This window comes from Xiphophorus maculatus, chromosome 11 (genome assembly GCF_002775205.1).
Source record: "Xiphophorus maculatus strain JP 163 A chromosome 11, X_maculatus-5.0-male, whole genome shotgun sequence".
Lineage (NCBI taxonomy): Eukaryota > Metazoa > Chordata > Actinopteri > Cyprinodontiformes > Poeciliidae > Xiphophorus > Xiphophorus maculatus.
The window spans coordinates 16,543,611-16,570,573 of record NC_036453.1 but is presented as its reverse complement, the minus strand read 5'-3'; the positions used below and the strand labels follow the sequence as shown (position 1 = coordinate 16,570,573).

Below are 26,963 nucleotides of genomic sequence, written 5' to 3'. Positions count from 1 at the left end.
ACTCTTCAAGGCCCAACTGCGCCTACCTGTGAGGGACAGAAATACAAATCTACATGATTATCAGTGAAACCAAAAGATTAAAAGATAGATTTAACTGTTTTTCCTCATCCAGGAGTTAAGAAAAAAAAATCGTGTTTCTGAATCCAAGACACTGTAAACACAAGTTGATGTTCACCAGACTTCCAGTATGTTATAAAGGAAATTGGGGAGTTTATAAAGGAAACTATTCTCTAAGCATCAACTTATCGCTCTTATGTGGGAGCTGTAAGCTGGCAGAAATGCCTAAACTCTGTGGGGCAAAACGCACCAAATCGTTCAGTTTTCAAGTAAAGATCTTTTCTGTTTTGAAGAGATACATTCAATACCCCCAATTTTGTGAAGCCTTTAAACTTTACACACTTGGCTGAAGAGAACAAGTTCACCCAGCAGATTCTGAGAGTGAGTGGAAACAGTGAAGAGTGGAGGTACGTTTCTAGGGGATAGCAGCCAGACGAAAGGGATTACAGAACAGATAACTGAATTTATTGCTCTCATTGATCAACCCATCCCTCTGGTCAGGAACATAGCTGTTTTTTTCATTAGCTCTGTATTTTCCACACAGAGCTACAGACTGAAAGGGATGAAATCAAGTGAAGTCATTTTTGGTAAATGTACTGGATAAAAAAAGAATATCACTTTAGTCAATAACATAATGATTGTTCTCGTTTGACATTTTGCAAAGGCTTTGCTAGGCGGCGCAATGTTAAACATAGAGACGCTTTCTGTCTCAGTTCATAGACACATAAAGGACAAAGTTCTTGTTCTGTTTGCCGTCTTACTTTTTCAGTTCTGAAGGACATTCTTTCAGCTGCTGAGACATTTGATTAGATGCATTGACTTGGAAGATGATACCATTCATTCTTCTCTCTAAGCTGAGCCATGTTAGAACTGGCATGGGAACAATAGAAGGATTCAGAATCAGAGAGGGCGTTCAGCGCTTTATTCGCCAGTTGAGAGTGAATTCTGTTCAGAAAGGGTCAAAGGTCGAGGTATTTCTGAATATCCAGACATTTACGCCACACTACTTCTTTGCTGACTCCTCTCCGTGCTCTCGGAGACAAATGGGATGAAAAAGCTTCTGTTGAGGCATTGTAAGTGGTTTAAATTACTCTTACTGATCTTTCTTCATCCTTCCCTCTGCAATGAATTTCTCACTTGCTTACATACTTTCATTCACTTTACATTCTTTTTTTCTTCCTTGAACTAAGCACTGCATTTCTTATCAAATCACAGAATATCTTATCTTATCGAATCTTAGTCACAGAATACTACACTTGGTTGATAGTCAAGAATATTTGTGTTTAGTTGCATTCTGACTGTGCTTGGCATTAATATATTTAGTGAGGTAGAAGGACTTTTAGTGTTTTATAGAGCCATCTGATATAGAGGAGGAGACACATTGGGAAATGTCTTTTTCCAGGGATTATTTGTACCACAGTATCTGAAAAAAGCATCTGCCCTTTGAATGGTGGGTAAGACTATAAGTAGATTGATACATATCTTGGTAAGTTTAGTCTGACTTGTGCACTTTGTGTCCCAGGTGCCCACGGTGTGCGAGAGGAGCCCCAGTTTGTGACGGCACGCGCAGGAGAGAGCGTCATCTTGGGATGCGACGTGCCTCACCCACTGAACGGAAAGCCCTATGTGGTGGAGTGGTTCAAGTATGGAATGCCAATCCCTTTCTTCATCAACTTTCGCTTCTATCCTCCTCATGTGGACCCAGAATATGCCGGTAAATGTCCAAAATATAGTCACTGGCTTTTTAGCACAGACAAGGATAACGGAGCAGCTTAAGTCAAACTGATGGGAGTGGAGACATTTTTGGTGTTTACATTTTCTCTTTGGATGAAAGAAATTAATCATTTCTTTATATACAACAATTTTTTTAACTCATTTATAGCTATATATTTATGACAGTGCTCACAGACTTCTTCAAGAAAGGACATAAAGCTTTCAGTCATCTAGTTGCCAACTGATATATCGGCCGTGATTTTCTTAATTTTGGGAGATCAGCGATTGGCCAATGAGTACACAAGAAACCAATATATTTACCAAGCTCATGTACTTCTGCAAAGGCCTAAAAATAGACGTTGATAAAAAAAAATTCTCCTAAAGTTCAATTAAAATTTAAATTGGCAGGCAAGGCTTTTTAAAAACTGGTGATCGCTCAGAAAACTGCAATCGTTCCACGGCAATAATGAGCCTATATCGATTCGTAGAAACTATATATAGATTTGGATATCTATATCGATCTTCTTTTTCTGCCCTGCTTTGATGTAAGCATTTTGTCTGAGCTGCCTGATCAGCTGTGCTCTCCCCTGTGTGAATTATGTCAGCATAAATGAGATGACATTTCCTTAAGAGGCAGCAGCTCTTTCCATCCCACATTATTTATGTGCAGTAGGGGTCTGATTGTATGTCTTAGACTCAGAGAGTTTTATCATGCTTCTATTCATGTAAAACTGTAGCACATAAGTTGTCATTTTAGGAGTGTGAGATGGATTCAGCAACCACCAGGACTTCAGCTGTCTAGATACCAAGCATTATGAGTTACATAACAGAGTAATGTAGTTGGTGGATGTCATGCTTGCCATTTCAGTGGCGATCTCGCTAGGGTTTAGTAAACATGCACTGCTTTCAGTTGTGAGCTGCAACCTCTTCAGCTGCTGCAGAAGGTCCATACTTAATAGGAAAAAAAAAAAAAAAAACTTTCCTACAGGATCTGTTTGTTGATCATTTTAAATTGGTAGCCAGTGCAAGTATGTCGGTGTTCATTTCTGATTGACTTCTACTAGCTGCTCAGCTGTGGAGTGCATACCTGGTTTTGTAGTCAGATGTTTCACACTGTTTCATTTTCCATTAAACAGTGTGTACAAAAGTGGAAGTCTATTCACTTTCATCCTGAACAAAATATAACAATATATGTCACATGTGTCAAACTCAAGGCCCAGGGGCCAAATCTGTCCCACCGTAGCTTTTTATGTGGCCCTCTAGTCTCCAAATTACATCAATTAGTCCCTCTCGTTTTTCAGAAATCTGCAAAATTCCTACAAAATCAGATCCCCACATCCTTTCCCTGATTTTTGCTGAAAACGTTCTTAAAATTGGCCGAAAACATTGGGTTTAAGTGACTGCTGCCACAGCCTTACTTGATGTCAAGCTATAGTCCGTGACCGATGTGGTGAGTAATAAAAGTTACATTTAGCATCATACATTAGCGAAAATATCCTAAAAATTCCTTACAAATATTTCTAAGTTAGCACCACAAAGTTTGTAATTTTGATTGCAAAAATAAATAAAATAAAATAATACAAACATTCATAGGCCTGTCACCATAGCAAATTTTGCTGAGCGATTAATTGTCTCAAAAATTATTGCGATAAACGATAATATTGTTTGAAGACCTTTTTACACTGATTTAATGGAAATGACATAATAATCCATGCGATTTCTTGCCAAAGATAGATACACTTTATTTTCAAAAGAACACTTAAACACTGGAACTGGTAAACAAAATAAACAAAACAACCAAAAACGAAAATAAAATGGTCTCCATTAACAAAAAATGCACTTGAAAAAAATAACTAAACATAAAGCCAAAGTGAAAATAAATACTGCATTCAACCAAAAGAGTGCAGATTATGAAGTTTGTATATTATGTTGCCCTTCAGTAATAATTAGATTTAAATAGAGAAGATGGGCACATCGACTACCTGATGCAATAATTCACACTACATGATTTTTTGCTCCTATTTTTCACCTTACAACAATCTTAAAACGTTGGTCTTTCTAAGATTGTGTGGTGTGTTACGGTAGATCGTCCTCCGATCTAAATCAGGGATTTTCCCGACTGGGATCTTAACGCAGCCTGTTGAATGTGACAGGTAGCCAATCAGAAAGCGCGGATTCTCCTCCGTGTTTTCTGAGGGGAAATGACGTCGGGGAATCCCAAACAGCTGACACGGCGCAACCCGAAGTTCAGCGGACATTGGAGATGATATGTGGAAACAACATTAATGTTTATTCAACATGCAAAGAATATAGAAATGACAAGAGGAGGAGTTGGAGCGAAACCGGTAACTTTTCAGCTGTTCTTCGTTAACGTGACATAAATAGGTTATAATGATTTTCATTCAGTCAGGACTTTACGCTGATACTAGCCTCATGCATTGCAGGTAGATTGTAGTAAAGCATTGATTAATGTCTGGTTTTAAAATTAGTTCACTGGACTTGTAGCCATTATTTTGTGCCCATTGTTGGACACCACACGGCAGGACCGAACCCGGTGGAACCGTTATACCTAGGATTTCTGTCGGCTAATGTGTGGTCTGTCAGGTTTTGAAAATGGGCCGACAATCAGCCGGTCTAAGATCGTGTCCTGTGCGCTGGGCTTTACACTGAGGAAATTAGGAAGGGAGGAGTCAGTGGAGATCACCGGAGTTGAGCCTTTTTTTCATTCAGTGTCATTAACAGAAAGAGAAAAGGGCCGGAAGAGACGATAATGCCGATAATTAAAATGACGTCGATAGTTTTCATTTATCGTACGATTAATCGATTTATTGTTTATCGCGACAGGCCTAACACAAAATCCTGGATGGACTAACCAGTGTGAAAAGATGTTCAATATTTAATTTTAAGAAATGCTTATTGAATACTGACACAAACAGCCATTTATTGATATTTTAACAGCTTAGTGGGTTTTATCAATACATCCTTGCACAACCGGCCCTTTAATAACATTCAGAAATGAGTTTGACGCCTGAATATGTGCTTGAAATGCAGGGTTTACCCTAGAAACATGCTAACTGTGGAGGTAGAGGCCCTGGGGAAAAAAGGCAACAAAATAAAGTACAATAAAAAAAAATCATTTTATGATATAAAAAAAAAACATTTTTGCACTTACACAAAAACAAATTTACATTTTGTAAATTTCACATTCCTTTGGAGTACGCTAGTTTTAGTTACTGCACAGTATTTTATCTTGTAATTCTGCTTTTACTGTACAGTATGTAATTTTTTATTATTTTTCATATATACTGTATATATTTTACATTTTTATCTTTAAATGAATTTACATGCTTTAATTGCCAGTCACTTTGCTGCTGTTATAGCAGCAGCAATAAGCCACACATTATTGTTTGTTCACAAAAATACACGTGCCCAAATCAGTTTCAGACGAGCAGTGAAACTGATGAAGGCGACTATAACTCAGCCTTTATAGTTGAGCTTTTAGAGGTTTACATTAAGAGAACTGAGCAACCGGTGAGCCTTTTAGACTTGACATGTATGTTGGTGCGGTATCTTCCCAAAAGACAGCCTTCATAGAGGATTCAGAGAAATGGTGGAACAGAGGAACCTGCTCTGTCAGACCTGGTAGGTCCAGATAGGCCGTTCTGAGTAAATGGTGGCACACAAAGTTACAAAAATTTGGAGGGGCACAGTATAACTCCTGGTCAGTGCTCGTTATTGGGACAGTGTGATTGGTGCTCTCTCCCTCATATCCAGTTCAATCTTTGCTATCACTGGTGCATAAAATTTATTGAAAAGAAATAAAAAACAGATGTTTAGCTTGATACTTGTGGCAAAAAAAAAAAAGCCTGGCGGGTCGCCAGACTTATAATATGCTCGGGGAAAATTGTGTTAGGTGTTAGGGCTTTTTAGACAAAAAAAATATTAGCCAAAATTGGAATTGGCAAATCGGCCTTGTTAAAGATCAGCGATTCGTCAGAAAATTGGTGTATCTTTTCTAAAAAGAGTTCAACTGAGTTACAATTTTCTTTTTTGTCACCTTTACCATCTGCATAAAGAATAAAAATAAAAAACACCCCAAAAAACGTCCATGTTTCCCTAATCTACCAGTATTGTCCAGTTTTTCCTCAATGTGGAGCCTCGAGGTGAACCCGATAATGTCTGGATCAAATTATCCGCAGTGTCAACATTTAAGACACAAACCCTGGACTCTTATCTGTAATGACACAATTTTACTTTTAACACGGGTGATCCCAATCTACAGATCTGTTTGAAAGCACACCGATTGATTCACCACTGTCTATATCAGATAAAGATGTCAAACACTTCCTGTCTCATCTACAAGAGAACGCTGCAGATTAGAATATCGCTGGAATTAAAGGTGATTTGCATAGTCTTGAATATCATCGCACACACTATGAAGTACAGCATTGAGATGTCCTCAGTGAGTACGGGTGGCTGACAATGAACATATTTGTTTGAAATACAGAATCACTACCTGTAAGAAACACCAGATGTGTTCTGACAATGCCTGTGGATTTTATGGCAGCACATGCTGAACTCCTGGGTAAGTCCTGCTGCACCTTACAGTGCAGAAAACAGTGAAAATTTATCTGAAGAAGCCATGCTATTTATTTTATTTTTTACAGTCCTCTCTCTGTTCTAGTGAAGTTTGTACAGCTCTGTAGAGGAGTGCAGTTAACTTTACATCATGTTATAATGTTATTCTCTCATCACAAACATACCCAGATTGTTGCCTTTATTCCTTCATGCATGTTAGAGAAATTCTTGAATCTCCCGTGGCAACCATTCAGCTGTGAAAAACACCTGGGTGGACCAAGTGCCGCCTTCGAGGTGCAGGTCTTCCTCAGTTTCCAAGCTTCCAGGTTTTAGAGCTTCTGGCTCACAGAGCGCCTCTGCCCTGCAACTTCCCCACTCAACTCCTTCAGACTAGCCAGCAGCAATTGGAAAACTCCTGGAGGAACTGGGAATCTGCTGAGTTCATCATATGAGCTGAATCTCAGTGAAACGCTAGTAAGTCCTGCTGCACGACTTCCTGACGGCAGAATTTCAAAAGAGCAGGAGCTGTTAAAGAGGCCCGATTTCAGCGCCTTAACTTACAAAGTTACATTTCTTTTAAGTCATATTTGATATATAGAGCATTTTCATAAACAACTGAAGGTAACATGGTAACTTGATTGTGCTATAAAATAGGACAATGTGGTTGGAAAAAACCTAATATTGCCCCTTTAAGCGTACTAAGGTTCTGATTTGAGTTGGTTTCCTTTTATTCTCAACACAGGTCAGGTATTTTGAGACCACTTAACCCTGCTGTCGGTTTAACATATTTGATTTCCTTCCCAAGATAGTTTGAGATTATTGCTATTGTCTGTTAATGACTTTCCCCACGCTCCCTCCCTCTACGTTACACATATGAAAGAGACTCTGTGACTTCAGTCTCAACCAGCACATATCCGTCTTCTCTTATTTGCTCTGGTAAACGTTCCTCGCTCCTCAAAGAACTGGATGTTGCTTGAGCTGAATAATTACTGTTGTGGGATTACACGCTGCTGAGTTCATTAGTGAAAGAAGAGGCTTTTAAGTTTGCCCACACTGGATTTTGTGTGTGATAATGACATAATTGTGATTTTGTGTAGTTAATGGAGTGTGGAGACAAAACAAGGCTAGTGAGATTTTAGAGTGTTCGTTTTAAATGCCACCAAAACCCCTTTGTGACTTCTAACCACAATCGGCCGTATCAGCGCTTGCAGTCTAAATGGATCTTTTCTGTTTTTACTGGTGCCTTTAATTTTACTGCTGCAGTCAAATGACATGGAGGCATTATGCAGTAACTCGCTGCCACTTTTATAGAATGAAACGGTCCTTTGTGCGCTCGGCACATCATCGTCATATCTTTGAGATGGTGGCTTCGATTTGCTGCTGTTTCTTGTGTCATGAAAAGCACTGTTGAATATTTTAGGCCTTACATTAGCAGCACAAGTAGGGAGTTTTCCAATCAATGCTTTTCCTTTAGAGCCAGTTACCAGGGGTTTTCCACCCAAATCTGTTCCCTGTTTGCCAGCGCTGCGTATCGGTCTGATATTTACATTTTCCTGACATATAAACGTGAAAACTGCACTTTGTAAATACATTAAAGTTTTACTTTTGCAGTATTATTTATAAAATACTAGAATTGCCCAGAAAAACCACCAATAAGCATGTGACCTGACCCACAGTCTACACCCCAATATCATATGTTTCTTTCCCCATCTACCCTATTCTGCATAATAATACTATTTCGGATCTTTCTACCTGCTGTGTGTTTAAAATTTAATTGTCTGCTCCACATGCAGTGCTGCATGAGATCAATAAAACTGCTGAGCATGCAGCGCTGCTGGTTTTGATCAAATAAGGAGTCAATTCAGAGCGCAGTCAGGCAAAGCAACTATATCAGGCCGACATCGGAATCACAACTGTCTGACACAAAACCAAAGCCGGTCGCATCAGATAAAATTCCCGAAGCCGAGGGAGAGCAGTTCTCCCTTACACACTCCCCGACAAAAAAACAAAAGCAAAAAAAAAAAAACTCAGATGAAATAAGATTAAACTTCGTTGGAAAGTTATGCGTCTATCAATGTAGGATCACGTGGATAAACGAGTTTGCAGTACCACCACAATTACCGGTCCATTGTCAGCAGAGTGCGGCCTTGAAACAAGCAACGATTAAGTGCGGATTGAAGTCGTAAAAAAAACATAGAGCGGAATTGATATTGAATGTCTGGGTCAGAGTTGAAATCTGAACTGGTTTCACATTTTTGAAAGATTTAGGGACCCGGATGCCAACATTGCGTCAGCATAACGCAAGCAACTCGTTGATACACACAGCTCAGAGTTTCAACTGTTTTGCACTTTTCTGTACGTTTGTTTGCAGACTAGTGAATGCTGCTTCTCCATGTTTGGTTCTGGTTCTGGGGATGCAGAGCAGACCAGAACCAGAAGATCTGAATAGTCTGATGCAACAGCAACAGAGCTCTAATGTGTTTTGGTGCCAAGTCATTCAGTGATTTATGAACAGAAGTATTTTAAAGCCTATTCTCTGAGCTGCAGGGAGCCAGTGTAAGAACTGGAGGGATGTGCTCTACCTTCCTGTTTGTAGTGAGAACTTGAGTAGCGGTTTTCACAGGTCTGTGTAAAAAAAATCATTATTGCAGAAATCATGCGACTATAGATAAATGCAAGGATAATTATATTGTAGCAGCTTTTTCTTAAATTATTTTTTATTTGTATCTTGACCCTATTAAAGGTCTCCTTGGCTGTGTATTTATGACAATTATTTTGCTTGGAAATCCACACTTGTTCCATATTTGGATTCATATCAAGGTGTTCTGGTACACTTCCCCATTCAGTCTTCCTTCAGTCTTATGTACCAATACCGTTAACTGAAGACAGCCCACACCATGATGTTTCTAACTTCAAACATCACTTTTAGCTTTTCGACTACTTTCAAAATGTTCCTTAACACCAGTAATAGGCAGCATCAATTAGTTTCAAACCCAGAACCTGCCAAGAAGCTGGTTGTTGTTCTTGCAAACAAAAGAATGGCGGGATCGGTGACTCCCTTCACTTTCACTAGCAATTTATTAAAGGGACTTTAAACTGTAGGAGCCGTATGCTGGGAAAATATAATGTTCTTGAAATGATAACTTTTTAAAACCATGATATATCTTTTCTTAGCCATGAGTGAAGGTAGATTGGTTCTTCTCTGAAGTTCTTTTTGTTAAACTTGCAAAAGATTTGCGTGAAGCAGTTGTTTATGTTGAAGTCCACGACTGAACATGATACCAAAGATCTTTCGTGTTCAACATGCTCTTAGGATAAACAGTCAGAGCAAATACCTGAAATAGAACAAATGCACTTGAATAGCGCAAAATTATATTAAAGAGCACCTTCATGAACCTATGACACTTTTGACAATTATCTTAAGATAGATTGCAGAATTCCACTTTGGTCTGGCGTTGCAGTAAGCTAGCTGTTAGTCCCCCCCCCTAAAAGAAAACCTAAATTGTATTTACATAAAATGAAAACGATAGAAAATATATTTATTTAAGTAATTAGCTAACTGCAGGAAAGCAGACAACTAGTAACTTATTACTTCAAATATAGATGCTGCAACTTGGTTTCAATAACTTGAAATCAAATATCATGAACACAATTAAACATATAGAAGTTATTGCTGTCATTTTTGTTCTTTGGCTTTGGGTATGCTACTCAAACGTTTTCATGGTCTGTCGGTTTTCTAGTTTTCTTAGCAATGATCATCAGTTTATGGCTGCAGCGTTTTATTGCAGTCCATCGCCTTGTTAAAACATCTCAGGCCTTTGCAATATTTCATAGTGGCCTTCAGGGGAAACTAAGGTTTAGCTATTACCACATGATTTTTTTGTCCTGCAGAATTTAAAGCAAGCCAGGCAGCTTACAGAGCCGTGGTGTCTCCCAAGATCTCGTTATCAGCCCCCTCAAGCTTTAAGGGATCAAGGATTCTTGTTCAGGGTTTTACAGAGTCCCCTGGTAGTAATAGTTTAAACTCTCAGGCCACACAGTTAATTGGAATTTGTCTGCAGCTATGCCATTATCAGTAAGCAAGCCACAAATATGCTAGTGTTTTACACTAGTTTAAGTCCATGAACGAGCCATCTGTTCAGAACCCAGACATAAACATATTCATGCTTTTAATTTTAGTAACCTGACAATGTCTGGATATTTCAGAATGGAAATCAACCAACTTTTCACACTGATTTGAATCATTTTGGAAGTATTGTTAAAAAATGTAACACATAATAGGATGCTACTGCGTCTTTGGTAAGCTTGACCTGTCTGCTGTAAACGGGTAAAGAAATCGTCTGTGGAAATGTCCAGCGATGTTTAAGGATTTGTCCCCTTGCAGATTTCTTCTTCTTGGTGCTCGTCACACCGAAATGTTTCCGATCATGAAACAAATTTTAACATCAGACAAAATTAAACAAAATTCAAAGTACACTTTTTAAAGAGAAAAATTGCAACAGCTACCATCGAGCAGAGAATTTTATCCTTTTGCTGTGGAGTAATTTTGGCCCATTCTTCATTAATCAATAATTGTTTTCCCCTTAGAAAATGAAAGGATCACTGAAAAGTGAATTTTCTGTTTACTTGTTTTGTTTTTTGGTAATTTGATTATCAGAAACATTAAGCATGGCAAAAAAATCAAACAAAAAACTAACAACGAAAAGAGGTCAAATACTTCTCTCCAGTACTTTATGTCGTTTTTCTGCTGTCTCTTTAATCTGTATTACTTTGTATAAATAGAGTTAAAATCAAGAATTTAATGGTATTTTCAGTCATGCTGTGAATTTTCTCTCTGGTATTTTACCACCGTCTGCAGCCAGGGGAACTCCACTCTCAAAAGGAATCTTAGATGATAGTTTACAGTGAGTCACACATTAGTACTGCGTTCATGTAGACTCACTCGAGCGTGGCTTCTCATTTGCTTTAATGCTTTAATACAAAATTAACACTCAGCCAATAAGAGCTGAAAGTGCCAAGTGAAGCCAAATTATCTTTACAGTTTTAGTGTAGAAATAATTAGCGTTTAAGGCTCATCGGTATGAAATAAATAGCCTAGCATAAATAAGCAGCAAGCCATCCCTCTTCTGTCTTGTTTCAGTCACAAAGAAAACAGCAATAAATGGAAACTAGACAAATAGAAGCTCATAGTTTTCTTAATGGTTTTCTCTTTGGTGCAGATATGTTATGTGGAACTACACTGAAGGCAAATTCGTTTTTTTTCCCTTTCTTTTGCTCCATATGCAACCTATGTCTGACTTTTTCAGAGCAGTTTGAACAGCTCAATTCGGATGTCTTCACTTTTCCAAAAATATCCCATTTCTGCCACTTCCATAATGATCAGATACGTAACTGATCATTTTCAAAGGATCTGCAGACAAAACTGGCACATCACATTTCATCCAACTTTTAAGTTGAGTGTCTTAATTTTGCACCAGAAGAAGCAAGACTCTGTAAATCCGGATGTAAACAATGGCTAAAAATTATAATTATGCAATTATGAAAGAAGTCTGTGTCATTGAAGCACATTCCTTCACAATCAGGACTTTTTTACAGAAGGAGCAGTCAAAGCTCCCCAACATTGAATTCATTACTATTAGTTGTGCTTTTTCTTTATTATGATGTTGTGACGTAGCATTGCTGGGTAACTTTAAAATCCATCCATATAGCGTCCATTATCACATCGCGCCGCTGTGTGACATCAACATTCTTCTTCCTTTTAGTTGGAAACTGTTAACACAGAAGTCTGACTCCAGTTGTATCTAAATTAGCAGCATAAACGACAAAGCAAAAAACAAAAAGCGGATTTCAGAAAAAAGCAGAATCTGACATAAGCTGCCCCGGTGCCACACTTACTGTATATTCTTAGCTTCCTGCATTACTTAAAATTACTATAATAATCAAGTCTTGACATTCATGCATGTTTCTTAAATTGCACTGAGAAACACCCTCCAACTGGGCAGTGAGGGGATTAATGCTGGAACTCTGGAAGCCCTTTGTTTTGCCTTTGCTTCCATCTGTTTTGATCCAGTTGCCTGATTGCCTGGAGCAGCTTGCTAACCCCAGTCTCAGCTTTTGATCTGTGATCTGTAATAGTGGAATCCAGCTACTCCTGACTCTACTTACCAACTCCAAAGCTAATATCTGTCCTGATGGATTGTGAGTAACCCCAAGGGTTACCATCCATCTTAAGCATGTTGTCATGTTGGCTTCTCCCCATCCCTCTAAGGGAGTAACGACCTGTCCTTGCCTGAGTGCGTCTTTTAAAATAGAGCACCACACTCATGGAAAACAGGGCATCTCAGGGATACGTAAATGATAGATTGCTCTCTGTATCCAACTGCAGCTTTGATGTCTGATGTTTACACTCCACAGTGTCCTTAGAAACCGGCTTTATGTGTTGTGATGTTTCAATAAGACGCTGAGACTTCATCCAACCCTCTGACAAATGTTTATTCAGTTTTTGTCTGGTACTTTTCGTCCCTCATCTCTATAAATAGACCTTTGTTCATCCATCCATTCAGCTCCCTTAACTTCTTTGACTATCTTCTATAATTTACCCCCCAACTGTTCGTACTTCACCGTTTCCCTCTCTGTTGACACCTGATCTCCTTCTGTTTCGTCCAGGTCGGGCCCGTCTGCACGGCAAGTCGTCCCTGCAGATAGAGAACGTGCGTTCAGACGACCAAGGCTGGTACGAGTGTAAAGTGCTCATGCTGGAGCAGCAGTATGACTCCTTCCACAACGGCAGCTGGGTGCATCTAACTGTCAACGGTAGGAAACATTGGGCATCATGCTTTATTCGAGCTGTTCAGTCTAAAGATGTGGGAAACTTATTTATTATTGTTATTGAAGTACCCAATACCTTACTGGTTGCTCCCACTCTCTCCTCCAAAAGATAACAGAGCTCTCGTGAAACAGAAAACCAAGTAACGCTCCATGCGCACTGTATGTACATAGCTATACACATGCAGAACAATGGGTCAGCTTTACAGTTTTTTCATAAAATTCCTAGAAGAGAAAAAATTATGTATTAGTTTGTTTCAAGCTTCTTTTATTTATTTTTTTGCCGTTTACAGTTCCAAACCATTATGAAGTTTAAATCAGATATTGAGTTGTACCGCTCCATTCTTCACACAAGTTGTGCTACAGGGCCATACAAGCACAAAATTCAATAGATGTGTTATTTTGTGTGATAAACAAAACAAACTAATGCCTAGCTGTGGTGTGAAAGGCAAATGATACATTTTGAGGTTTTTTTTTTTTTTTTTTTTTTTACAAGTTTTACAGGATGCTTTAATCCCCTTTATTCTGATACCTCCATATAAAATATAGTGCATCCAATTGCCTTCAGAAGTCAACTAAATTACAGAGCTCTGTTCAATCTGTCGTCTTAAAATCGAAAACGTGTGGCACAACTAGTAAACCTACCAAAAGGACATCAACCTTGACTGACAGGCTGGGTAAGGACAACATTAGGAAGACCCATAGTTAATCAGCCATGTTCAATGGTCCATGTGGGTACAGATTTCAGTTCTGCAGTCCACAACTCTAGGTCTTATTAAAAAAAGAGTAAGAGGAGAGCTATGGTTTAAAAAACGCCAAGAAGACAATTTGCAGTTTGCCACAAGCCACGTGGAGGACACACCAAACATGTGGAAGAAGGTACTCTGGTCCAATGTAACAAACATTTTGCTTTGTGCAGCAGGAAACTAAAGGTTGAGCTGGTTTGTTTTCCCTCCTTGTTCGATTCGTTTTTGTAGATGTGAGCACAGTCAGGTCTGTGGATGTGTGAAGCTGCTGGAGACATATTCCAAAGGACTTGCAGCTGATAGGGAGTTTTCAATAGAAATGCACATCACATTGCATGTCCAATTTCTCTTTACAAATATTTGGGAAAAAAAAGGTGTCTCAATTTACTTTTTCTTCACAAACGTGACCTATTTTATTTCAGTTTTTCACAAAAAGCCTAATGAAACCTTGACATTTGTGGCTATGTGACAAAAATGTAAAAGATTCATGGGCTATGAATATTTTGCAGTAGGTAGGTAGACACAGTAGAATGCTACTTCCTGTGTGTCAGCAGATAACTGGCAAGGTGGAGCTGTTTAACAGTTCTCCGAAAACTGACACAGTTGGACATACGACTGGGTTAGTTTGCAGCGCAGGTCACATGAAAGCTGCTGTCACAGAGCTCCTCCCTGTCATCCAACCTGCACTTCCACGCTGCGTTACATACACTGTTTCTAGACGAGAACACCAGACAAGTACCAGACTCTAGAGTTGTACTCCTCATACTCCACTCAGTACGAAATATTCATCCCCTCATTTGCCAGCTAAAGCCTCCATCATCCTCTAATCAGACGCTCTAGGACACTTGTTACTGTGGTAACACATATGGTGTATTATCCTGTATGTGTTGCTGGCGCCTACCCCTGGGGTCAAGGCACACTAACTCAGTTTCCTCAGAGTTTCTCTCTTCACTGCATCCCTTCGACTCACTTCTGCTGTTCTCTGTTCTGTGTGAAGCCTCGGGTTTCCTCTGCCTCGTTCCCCTTCCTGTCGTTTTCTCCGTGCCCTTCAGCGTTCTGTCACTAAACCAGACTTGACCTGCAGCACTTTAGTCACATGACATCAGTCTGTGGTGTTACTACACCCAAAACAACTGAGATCAGTTCTGTTTGGTGGCCTTATTCCACATGCTTTACAGGCCTGTCACAATACAAATGTACAGTATATGGACAATAGATCGTCCTATAGTTTTAGAATTTATTACGATAAACAATAATGTTGTTTTGAGATCATTTTCAGCTAACATAATGATTGTGGCATAAAGGTGCAAGTATGCCTTGGACTGTCACTATACATTTTATTGGATGATAACTTGTCCCAGAAATTATTGCAATAAACAAAATGTTGTCAATTTAAACAATTTTAAAGTAATTTATCGATAGTGTAAGACTTAAAAATGTTGTACAGGACATCCCAGTATTGAAGTGGAAGACATTTTAAATATCCAAAATAAAACACAACAACTAAAAACAAAAAAAAATAAATGGGAAATAAAAATCATGCACAACTGAAACCATAAATCGAATGGATTCTAAACACATTTGCCCTTTAACAAATACAACTAATCAGAATAGAATTTATTGAGCATTTATTATGCGAATAATTGAATAATTTCTTGTTGCTTAATGCTTTGTGAGCAGCCAACATGCAGACACATCTATTATTAGTCTGGCTCTTAACCAAGATGTATTAGTGGATGCATTTTGATGTCATTATTTTTTATTACATGTTATGACGGATATACGATTTTAAATTTAGGACAATTTAATTCCTGAGAATATTTTAGTGTTTATATGGTGTCAATACAACACAACCACTGTAAGCCAGTCAGAACCTCAGAGTACACATGCTCCCTCAGTGGTAACTCTCCTTAAAGCTCTGCTAGCACCAGGAAAACCATCTGCATCACCTGGGAAACAACATTCCCAGGTTTGTTTAAGCTTTTCTCGTCTTTCCACATCACAGAAACATGGACAATTCTTCTTATGAGTTCCGCCGATAGGTTCTTAAATGCGAAGGGTTCTGCACTTCTATTTATAGTCGCTCATCTGAAATTCACATTCTCAAACATCATAGCTTGTCCGTGTTTTTGAACTGTCAGCCTTGTTGTCACTGAAGAGTAAGTGCTGCATATAGATTTCTGTTTAGATGAAAATAGATTAGAGCTCGTGCTTCTCTTTCGTCAAGCTGACAACTCTTCTTCTTCCTTCTTCTGGTCACATCCCCTCTAGACTCGGTTAGCCGTTGTTGGACTCCACATGGTGCTGCCTTATAATGTTGAGCCCGGTTCTTTTCCTAAGCCCTCAGCATGACTAAACACCCCACTGAGTCTTAGTGAAAGCCACAATCTTATATGTTTCAGTTTTGTAAACCTGATCTGGCAGATAGTTACATTCAGTTGTTCAAGTTTTCCTAAATTGAATCTCGCCTTTAAAAAGGAATATGACTATGCTTGAAAACATTGGTGTCTCACTTTGTATGCTAACTGAAGTTAAAACGTTCTCACGTTTTAAAACTTACAGAAAGTAAGTGAAAGAAAACTGGATTTTTTAAATTTATTTATTTTGCATGATGTCTAGTTTGGTTTCTGTTAACCTCATTGGATCTTCACTCCAAATAGAATAACAACATTCAGAAGCCTGGAGTTGTGAGTGTGATTCCCACTGTGTTTTAGCCATATTTCTGGCTATATCTCCCTTTCTGTGTGTTAGACGTCCATAGACCCTGGAGAGTCTCGGTCAGCCAAAAAAAATAGTCGTAGAAAAAACATTGTTTGAATCAGAGAACTATATTTATGAAGCAGAAGAAAAATATTTCTGTGATTTTAGTCCAAACTTAATTAATAAAAAAGAAAAAGAAAAGATGCATCTAAATTAACAGTCATGCTAATGTTCATGCTAATGAATAAACAATGAATTTAGTACTTGTGTACATCTCATCAGTGTGTTAGCTGTCTTATGTGTTGTGTCCAAACTTCTTCATATTTATGTATATGTGATGCATTATGTTATCCACACTTTAATGCACACCCATCTTCATTTTGCCATTTACAGTTTCCAACATGATACATGCTTTATTATAACGTTTTGGTCTGGTTCCTCAGTTACACGTTGCAGGGTCGCAGGCAGTTTGCTGTGACAGAATGTGAGGCCTGGAATTAGCACTGCCCTGGCTCATGGCAGCGCATGGAATATCATGTTAGCATATGAGAAGCTATGGGATTATGCTTGTAAGAAGATTAGCTTCAGGCCTAAGTTGATTAGTCTGAGATTTGAATGTTGGTTTAAATTATGCTTGAATCACGGATGATATCATCTTGTAAATGCAGATGGAGCAGAGTTGAACTGGGGTAAAACAGAGAGATTAAATAAATGTAACTGTGTTTGGCTCGGACGATAGCTCGCTTGTTATTAATAATCGTCCCTGTTTATAATCCCAGCTATCCTGAGCAGACCAGAGGATCTAGTAGAAGGGTTTTACAAAACCGCTGCCGCACTATAAAAAGCGCCGTCTTTTACAGAAAAGAGAACAAAAATATTACAAGATGAATCATATATATACAGTATATATGTTCAGTTTTACATGTACTGTCACAAAAAGACATCTAGTTTTGATAAATGTCTGTAATACACAACTTTTTTTTTTCCTAAGAAAAAAAACATGTCATGTCCTTGAAGATTGTAGCAGTCCAGGCTCACACCTTTATTTCAAAATGTCTTCCATAAAGTCCATCCACAAATACTTCATGTGGGTCAGCTGTGAAACAAACGATGGATATCCGGAAAGCTATGATGGAGGATCTGTAATGCCTTAACCAGTTTCTGTTCCCAAGGATCGGGGAAGCTTGTTAAAATGCATAACACCAGGACATCTTTAATAAAAAATCATCGGCTCCTTGCCATAAAACAGAACATGTGTTGCAGTATGATAATAAACCAGAACATACAGCCAAATCAACATAAATGGTTCACCAGCTACTTCCATGCCAAACTCAAGTCTCTAGTCCTCAATGTTGTAGCGAACCTGTCTGCTGGTGTAGCCTGGGGGGAAAAAGACTATATATATTCATATTGCTTTCCACTATATTTCTGTCCCACTTTGTGTTGTCTGTGAATGCACCTTGAGTTATGTTATCACAGAGTAGCTGCATCCGTCATGGAAGTTACACAATTACGTTCGACCAGTTGTGGCCACGGAGCAAAGATACACTGATTTTCTCTACACTCCTGGAAGAAGGAGACAGTCAGCAATGGGGGACGTTTTCATCTGTTTCAGCGTAAAATTATCTTGGAATTGACCAGGTGGACTTGGGTGACCTTGGATTAACTCTGATAAACTTGGATTAACTCAAACCTTGTTGAACAATCTGGTGAGATAAACAACTGCGCAGCTGGGATGATGGAATCCCAGCCCACAACTGAACTTATCCTGTAGTCCAGTTGGAGGCCGACACACTACACTCGTCTCACTAAACTAGCTTTACCCACATATAAAACAGTAGGTAGTTTTCAGACCACGTTTTCACACACTTGAACTCATATGAACTCTTAAAAACTCTGTGAACATTCTAATCTGTACAAACCCATATTTGGGGCCTGTTGGTTGTGTCGAAGACGGGGCTCATTTGGCACGGTGGATGATTGACTTTTTCTTCTTTTTCTCTGACCAGGACTTTTCAGAGGCTCTAACCCTCTGAAAAGTTATAGAAGACTATGTTCTGTCCTAATGACGGTCACACAAGGGATTAACATCAGGGTTGGTATCCAGCAGAGTAAATCCACCTGAAAGGCTGGACTTTTCTTAAGATCTTTGTGAAATTACATTACTTGCAGCAGAAGCCTTGGCAGACAAGTACACATAAACCAGAGCAACACCTAGAACCAAAATGAATTGTTTTAAATATATTTAATAAAACTATTCAAACCATGAATTGTCTCAAATATGAAAGAGTCTCAACTCTTAACTTGATCCTTTGTGCCTCTGTCAGCATTTGAGCTTAAAGTCTTTGTAGTAAGCCCTGCAGTTGGATGTAGGCAGCTCATCCCATTCTTACTGGCAGAAGCTCTGAAGCTCTTTCAGGCTTGAAGGGAAGCATCTGTTCTTTGCCATCTACAGATCTGGGTTCCTTAAATTACAGGAACAAACTTTAGTGGCTTTTATTTAGAGTTCAGGCAAAACACAAGCTCAATGTAGTGTTTATTTAGCATGTGGAAGGTAAAGTATGCGTGGTTTTAAAAATATTGAAAATAATTTTTTTATTTTTCTTTTGTCTATGTGCTACTCATATAAAATGTACTGAAGTTTGTGGACAAATTGTGAAAACCCAAGAGGTGTTACTACTTCTGTCATCTCTCGCACTTGTCAGAAGTCTTCAAAAGTGTTTCTGAAGGTTTGGATGCTTTAGTGAGCTTTAGACCAACATGAAGACAAAATATACATAGATCCTGCATTATGTTAGTGATGTAAGAATGGTCCCTACTGGTTCCTCATGTAGTTCATGTCATTCCTGTCCTGTGTCTCCTCAGCCCCTCCCACATTCACAGACACACCACCTCAGTATGTCGAGGCCAAGGAACGGAGGAGCATCACGTTGAGCTGCACGGCGTTCGGCAACCCAAAACCCTCTGTCAGCTGGCTGCGAGAAGGCAGGCTTCTGATCAGCAGTGCCAAGTACAAGGTAGATGTTCGGTGCCATTCGGTTCCATCTATCCACCTGGGATGTGGACTTGTTTTTAGGATGGATCTAAAATTGTTACTATTAACAGGATAGACCAAATGACATGGATATTGCACAACAGGGATTGATGTTTGCCAATGCCACACAGTGAAAGTTGTTGCCTTCACATAATGGTATTAATGAAAGAAAGATATGCCATTCCAAGAGCATGCAACAATTATGCCAAAGTCCTCTATGGCCAGGAAGTCATAAAAGACATCTGGGCCATAAAGAAACCAGATGCTGGCTACGTTAGACAAAATTTTAGAAAACTGATTGGTTGAATCAAGAGTCATACACACAAACTCTACTAAGGTGTATGAATCAGTAGGTTTTTGTTCAGGTAGACATGGGGTTGATAAAGTTTTAGTTGGTCACAATCACAATCAAGAAGAAGAGAAATAAGAGAGGAAGACATGCACCATAGGTCTTGAGGTGGGGAATCGAGCCCAGAACTATTGCCTCTGTGTGCCGGTCCTACCGATGCATTAAGCGACGCCCTGACAGATTATAGTTATTAATGAGGATCCAGGATAATGCTTAAAGACCGGATCAGAAAGCACTACAACTCAGCCAGACACTGGGTGATTTATTTGACCTCTGGTGTTGGACAGAAGCTTGTTTCAGCAGGGATCAGGAGTTCTTCTGCAAGGGAACGGAGAAGTCGGTCCTCCTGGGATGTAGTGTAGGTCCGCGGACAGGAACTCCTTTCATGTGTCCCGCCGCAAAACGACATGTTGCAAGCTACTGATGTTAGGGAAAAACACACATACATTGAAGAAAAATAATCATTTAATATCATCAAATTTTTATGTTTTTGTTTGACTTTACTCTGAATACACCAAATATATTCAATATATCGCCTGCGTCTATTTTAGCTTTAGGCTTTATAAACCAGTTCAGTGACTCCTTTGGAGTTGACAATGGTGAACCGGAATTTTATTTTGTCTCTTCTGTAAAAGAAAACAAATCACAGTTCAAAACTTTTGAATGTGTGCTGTACGTTTGGGAGAGGTGTGATTGTAGATTAAGAGTTTATTGCTTGTTTCATAATTGATAACTGACTGATGTTTTTATGGTGTAAAGCACCTCGAACTGCCTTATTGCTGAAATACATACAAACTTGACTTAACTTGACTTAAGCCAGGTTACTCCATAGTAATGACCTGTTTTTGAAAGCTAAACATTATTTAATGCTTGTAGGTGTCTGATGGGAATTTGACGGTGCTATCCATCACCCGGGAAGATCGCGGGGCCTACACGTGCCGAGCCTTTAGCTCCCAGGGAGAGGCCATTCACACAACAAGGCTGCTAGTACAAGGTTGGCGCATGGTTTTCACCGATTCACTTTTTCACAAATTCCATCACTCTTGCATATTTTTTTCTTCATTTAAACACAGACATAATGAGAAGCTGTCCACACTGTGTTACCTTGCACCAAGAGAGCCATGAGTTTGAATCCCATCCTGAAATCTTTCTGCCTGGAGTTTGTATGTTTTTCCATGTGGATGTGTGACTTCTCTCTCGGTACTCAGGCTTCCTTCCTCAGTTCAAAAACATGCCTCTCTAAATTCATGCTTGTTAGTCCTGTTCGTCTGTGTTGCCCTGTGACGAACTGATGACCTAGCAAGGCAACCAGTCCAATAACTGAATCCTTTCCATACACTTTTACATCAAATAATTGGCCTTCATTCCTAGTGAAAATTCAGCAATAGTATATAATTATGTTTTCTGGGTATTTATAGTAGGGCTGAAACACTTCATTGGAGTAATCGTGATGACTCCGTTATTGAAATGTCTGCAAATTTAGTATTTGATTAATCTTTCACTGGAATATATAGACTGAGAATAGGCCAATATACTCAGAGCAATAAATTAGCCAAAACAAAGTACAAGAGAGGTAAAGGAGTATTGTTAGAAGTGTTAGATTGTCTCAAACACCACAGTGGCTTAACGGTGATCTTTAACTGTAGTTGTGGGATTTCTCTGTTTCCTTGCTGCTTATGGTTCATGTTCAGGATCTTGGATCTCATTAAGTCTTAAACAGTACTTAAAACATATGTATGTGTCGTACTGTATAGATTTGGAGTCCACAAAGAGATTGTTATCCACAGCCAGCAGAGTCATAAATATCATTGTTACAATAAGATTTGTTGCACAACGCCGGGGTCAGGTCACAGTTCATGACTGTCCTGTATAATTTCTGGGAAATGCGGATTGATAGACGGCCTCCTGGAAAGCCAGTGAGCAGCAGATCAGCAGACGCCACAGAGCCAACCAATCTTCAGGACTCAGCTTGTTCCAAATAGGCAGGGTTGGCACAGGCACACACTGGCAGCCATCGCCAGCAACATTACCACCAGGCTCACATAGTCCTGGTTGTCCTTCAGACTAGCTGGCAGATGGAAGCACTCTGCATGTTCAAGTATCAAACTGCACGCTGCTAATCAGTGCTAGCATATGGGATAAACACTTTATCGCAGCAACATTGGCTCACTATGTGGGCGTGTGTGTCCCTGTGTGAAGCTAAATTCTAACAAATTACACATTTGTGTTTTCTTTTGTGTGTGGATCCCTATTTCATTTCCAGTGGGATATTTGGAACCAGTCTGAAACAATAATAAACGATACAACTCAGCAGTAAACCAATTTCAAATGTATCATCATGTTCTTTGTTGCTGTTTTAACCACAAATGCATTCACTCACAGGAGAATTTCTTTGTGTCATGATTAGAAAATCATCAGGAAACTTTACACACACCCGCTCTATTTTAGTAAGTAATTTTTAACAGGATGTATATTTTCATCTCTAATCACTCTTTTAAGATTTAACATGAAAATATATTTAGTCATTAACACAAGTTGTTTTGTTATCTAGAATCACTTCTGGTCTCTTTCCCACTGGAATATTTCTTCATCATATTTTCTCTCATTCTTGCTAATTGAACTACAGCCTGTAGTTTCCAGCATAGTGTAAACTACAGCATAGTGTATTGGCTTTATAGACAGCTGCTTTGTCGGTAAGGGTTAAATCAAACCTGAAGTATATATACTTATATATATTAAATAATCCTCTGTTATTCATTCTTTTTCCCACGACTACACTGGCACAACCACGTGTAGATTTATTCTAATTACTGTATCTGTTTCCTCTTAGCAGCATGCACCATCATCTTTTCCATGGCAAATGCTGTATAATTATCTCAATATATTTTTCTGTGTGCTAGAAATAATTAATTCAGAAATGGGTCTTAGCTCCTCACGCATTCCCTTTAGGACATCAGGGATTTGTCTTGCTACGCTAAATAGAAAGTTCTGTGTCTGCATAGAGAGTTTGTCTTTTTCTCAATCAGTTTACTAAGCACAATTTGGCTCGTCCAGCCGTTTGTCCAAATCTGTTTCTACATGCAGTCATGCATCATAACAAATGTCACCTAAAAACATTTTGCAAGACAAACAGTTCAATAGATTTACAGTGTACTCCCGTACAGGTCAGCCATATATTATATTCCTCTCTGCATTTTAGCAGAATGTAGAGATGGATGATTGCAACAGTAACAAAGTGAGCCACTAAAATCAGGTTTTACTTGGTCTAAATATCCATGACTCCTTTAAGAAGTAAACTGATTGGGACACATCAACATGTGGCAGGAGAAAAGTGGAGTTGAACCCATAACTTGTCAGTTTGGAAAAATAAATGTTACGGTTTTTTTATTTTTTATTAATTCAATCTGGATTCATCTTATATATTGAAGACACAAATACTTATATTATTTAAGGAGAAAAAGTGTTTTTTTCCCAAAATGCCACAGCTTAGAAAACTGAGAAAAACCCATAAAGATTAAGATGATTAAAATCCAGGCAAGAAGATGAAACTTTCAGCTCCCGCTGTAATCCCTCTTCTCTGTCAAATCCGTCTTCTCATGATATACAGTACCTCTTGTCTTGCTTTTAGGTCATAAATATATGAAAATCTGCATCTATTATCAGGGATTCATGCTAACCAGTGATTTCTTTTGAGGTGATTTTATGCAGATATGATTATAGTGAGCTATCCTGGAAATGTTTTGGATTGTTATCCTGTAGGACATTTTCTATCTCCAGTTTCAATCATGCAGTTTACACTTCACTAAAGTGAAAGGTATTTCTCTGCTCCACCAGATCTGCTGTTCTTTACAGAAAGTAAGAGTTTGAATCCTTAGCAAACAAATGCCTGCCTTGCTTTTGGTGGAGTTGGAAAATGTGATGTCTGGTATTAAAGAGCTGAACAAAAGCCATAGCAATTGTGTTTTTCTTCTCAGACTCAGCATCACAGACAGTTATTGTGCAATTTTTCTTAAAATTCTTTATTATATTTTGCCCAATCTTTCAGGTGCTCGTTTCCCCAGTTATGAAAAATTCAACAGTCCTCTCCAAGCAGACAGCGCACCACCCAGTTTCTGTCTGCTGTGGTTTTAGTGCATGGCTTTCCTACGCTAAGAAAGAGTAGGAAATGAGGACATGGCAGTACCTCCAACATCTTTGTGCATTGGAGACCTTCTGCCTGGCGTGCTGGGGTGACATTTGAAAAGTTATACAGTCAAAAATTAACAACAATAATTTGAGTTATATAGCTTAAGAGAAAAAATTGGGGGTTCATTTTTCAAAGTCATATTTTCACCATGATATTTAATATTCATTAATTTATTTAAGTCACTGTTTTAAAACCAACTATTCAGTTAGTTGGGCTCACTAAACTAAGTGTTTAGTGAGCCTGCTAAATATTTAGTTTGAAGCTAAATATTTAGTTGGCTAGCTACATATTTAGTTCACCAACTATATATTTAACTCCTATGCAGCAAACTAAATATTTAGTTTGTAAATTACGTAAATGTTTAGCTAACTCAGGCCTATGTACTTATTTTTCCAACTCATAGTTAAATAAGCTGAATATTTAGTTTATTGTTTAGTTTGCCAAGTAGCTAAATGTGTAGTTTACCAGAAGAAATATTAATTTTCAAACTAAATATTTAGCTTCCTTTCTAACTAAATATTTTGTTAGATGCTGATGCCAAGTTTCAAATACAGCCTGTTCTATTACAGATAGTTTGAACCTCGAGTTAACTAAAAGAATAACTTTTTTTTGATTCTGCTGAAGGTCTCACTCTCACTCACTCTTTTGCAGACAGAGGAAACATCAGACCTTTTAAAGAATACTTTAAGTTTAAAAAGCTTTTGATATCTCTGGACTTTCTTTGGCTTAGTTTGAGCACCTATTGAAAATGACTAATGTTGAGTCTTTTTTACGCTGAGACAAAAAGTCCACTTCAAAGAGTGTTGTTGTCAAAGCGACCTTAGTATAATCTGGACTGGGGGTTTCAGTTTTTAGTTTAGCTAAAAATCCGCACTGGTTATCAGTCGACTTCTCTGCATATCTTTAATTTAAATATTTAGTTGACCATTTTTATGTGACACATTAAGACATTACTTAAATGAGCTAAAAGTCACCCTGTATGTGTGTTTTTGTGCTCCCACCAGGCCCTCCGTTTATTATCTCACCACCAGAGAACATAACGGTGAACATCTCGCAGGATGCCTTCTTCACCTGCCAGGCGGAAGCCTATCCTCGCAACTTGACATACACCTGGTTCTGGGAGGAGGACAACGTCTTCTTCAAGAAGTAAAGTTATGATCATGTTCATTATTGTTTGTTCTTCTCTCTTTACGTTTCCGGATTGAAATGTCTACTCGTCGGCACCGATAAAAAAATCCTGCGAAGATCTGATTGTCTGCGGGAAAAATTCTTTAGCTGAATCTGATGAGAAGTGTGGAAATACAATGCGGAATGTTTCGTGTATACATTCATGTAATATTAACTAGAATATTATTGAAAAGCTTATTTATTTCAGTGATTCAACTCACTCTTGAAGCCTTTATTTCTGTAATTTATGGTTATTTGTGACTTCAATCTTACTGTCATCAAAACATGACATTTGAGAGTAGAATATTTCAGACTGATCAGTCTGAAATATTCCTTTTAATAATAGACATGTTTAAATCTGCTTAAAAAGTTTTTTTTTAAAAGGTACTTTTAATCTGACAAACAAGTCTCATTTGCACCCATACTCTGCAGTTACTGAAGATGACTGTATATACATGGCTTAATTGTACAATCGTATGCAAAGCTTTTTTCTGTCTTCCACCTAATTCACTGTGAGTTAGAGAGGTGCAGCACCGTTATAACACTTACACACGTGGACCAAAAAGCCCACAGTGGCTCCTAAAATAACTTGAAACTGTCAAAAGTAAGAATAAATTCACAGAACCCCTAGAAAATAAAACTAAATGAATTCCAGCCAGTGATTTTCAGTAGCTTGAGATGTCCGTCTATGTTAACGACTCTCTCTCCAGTTTACAGCCCACCTACATGGTGGTTTAATATATTCTGATGGTGGTTAAAACTCTCAGCGTGAAATACTGTTTATAGTGAAATCTTTGGTAGTGGGATCAATAAATGTATCTGCTGTTTGCTGGAATTATGTTTTTGCTGTAGGGTAGAAACTTAATAAGTTGAGGGAATATGAGTTGCTGTGATGTTCAGTTACCTTTGAAGCCAGTGGACGTGTCCAGTTCCCAACATCCAGCCGTTCCGCTTTGATTTATAAACTATGCTCTGTGACAAGCACCTTTCATGACTGAGTCAGAACTCCACTTCCACAGGGAAATGAACCAAAAATGACAAAACTGGATACATGTATTATAATTTTTACAACGGTCTCACTTTATACACAAATGACAAGAGAATGAATGTATCTGCTAATATATTTTTGTCAGTAAATGACAAACAACAAATGTCTTAAAGGGTCTGAAAAATACTGCCAGGCGGGAGCTTCAGTCTAGAGGACAGTTTCCACTAAATGTTGCACTCTTTGGAAAAAATTACTCGTGTAAAAATGGTTCATTAGGTCACCACTTCCAGGCAGCTGGTGGTCAGATTTAACAGACTTGCTGGGACTTACTGAATTTAGATCCCAGTGCTTCTCTTCATATCCACAGTGACCTCAAGCGGAGAGTCAGTATTCTCATTGACGGTTCCCTCATCATTGTGCAAGTCAAGCCCGAGGATACTGGAAAATACACCTGTTCCCCCAGCAACAGCCTAGGCACACCACCGTCTGCCTCTGCCTACCTAGCAGTGCAATGTAAGTCAGCTTTCCACATTTAACAATTTTATCCTCTTTTTTGTTGTCAGGATGAAGATTTTGCTACAGATCTTCTTCATAGTAGTGCTTCTGAAATGTTATTCACA

General features: G+C 38.6%; 1 protein-coding gene across 3 annotated transcripts in view; it reads left to right on the top strand.

The window, feature by feature from the left end:
* Positions 1-26,963, top strand: part of LOC102226145 (protein turtle homolog B-like) — a 97,701-nt gene that overhangs the window by 28,460 nt on the left and 42,278 nt on the right. For all 3 annotated transcript variants that reach the window (XM_023342499.1, XM_023342498.1, XM_023342500.1), the window contains exons 2-7: positions 1,580-1,771; positions 13,015-13,161; positions 19,485-19,636; positions 20,879-20,996; positions 25,193-25,334; positions 26,711-26,856. In XM_023342499.1, coding sequence (XP_023198267.1) covers positions 1,580-1,771; positions 13,015-13,161; positions 19,485-19,636; positions 20,879-20,996; positions 25,193-25,334; positions 26,711-26,856 — 897 coding nt within the window. The remainder of the gene's footprint in view (positions 1-1,579; positions 1,772-13,014; positions 13,162-19,484; positions 19,637-20,878; positions 20,997-25,192; positions 25,335-26,710; positions 26,857-26,963) is intronic.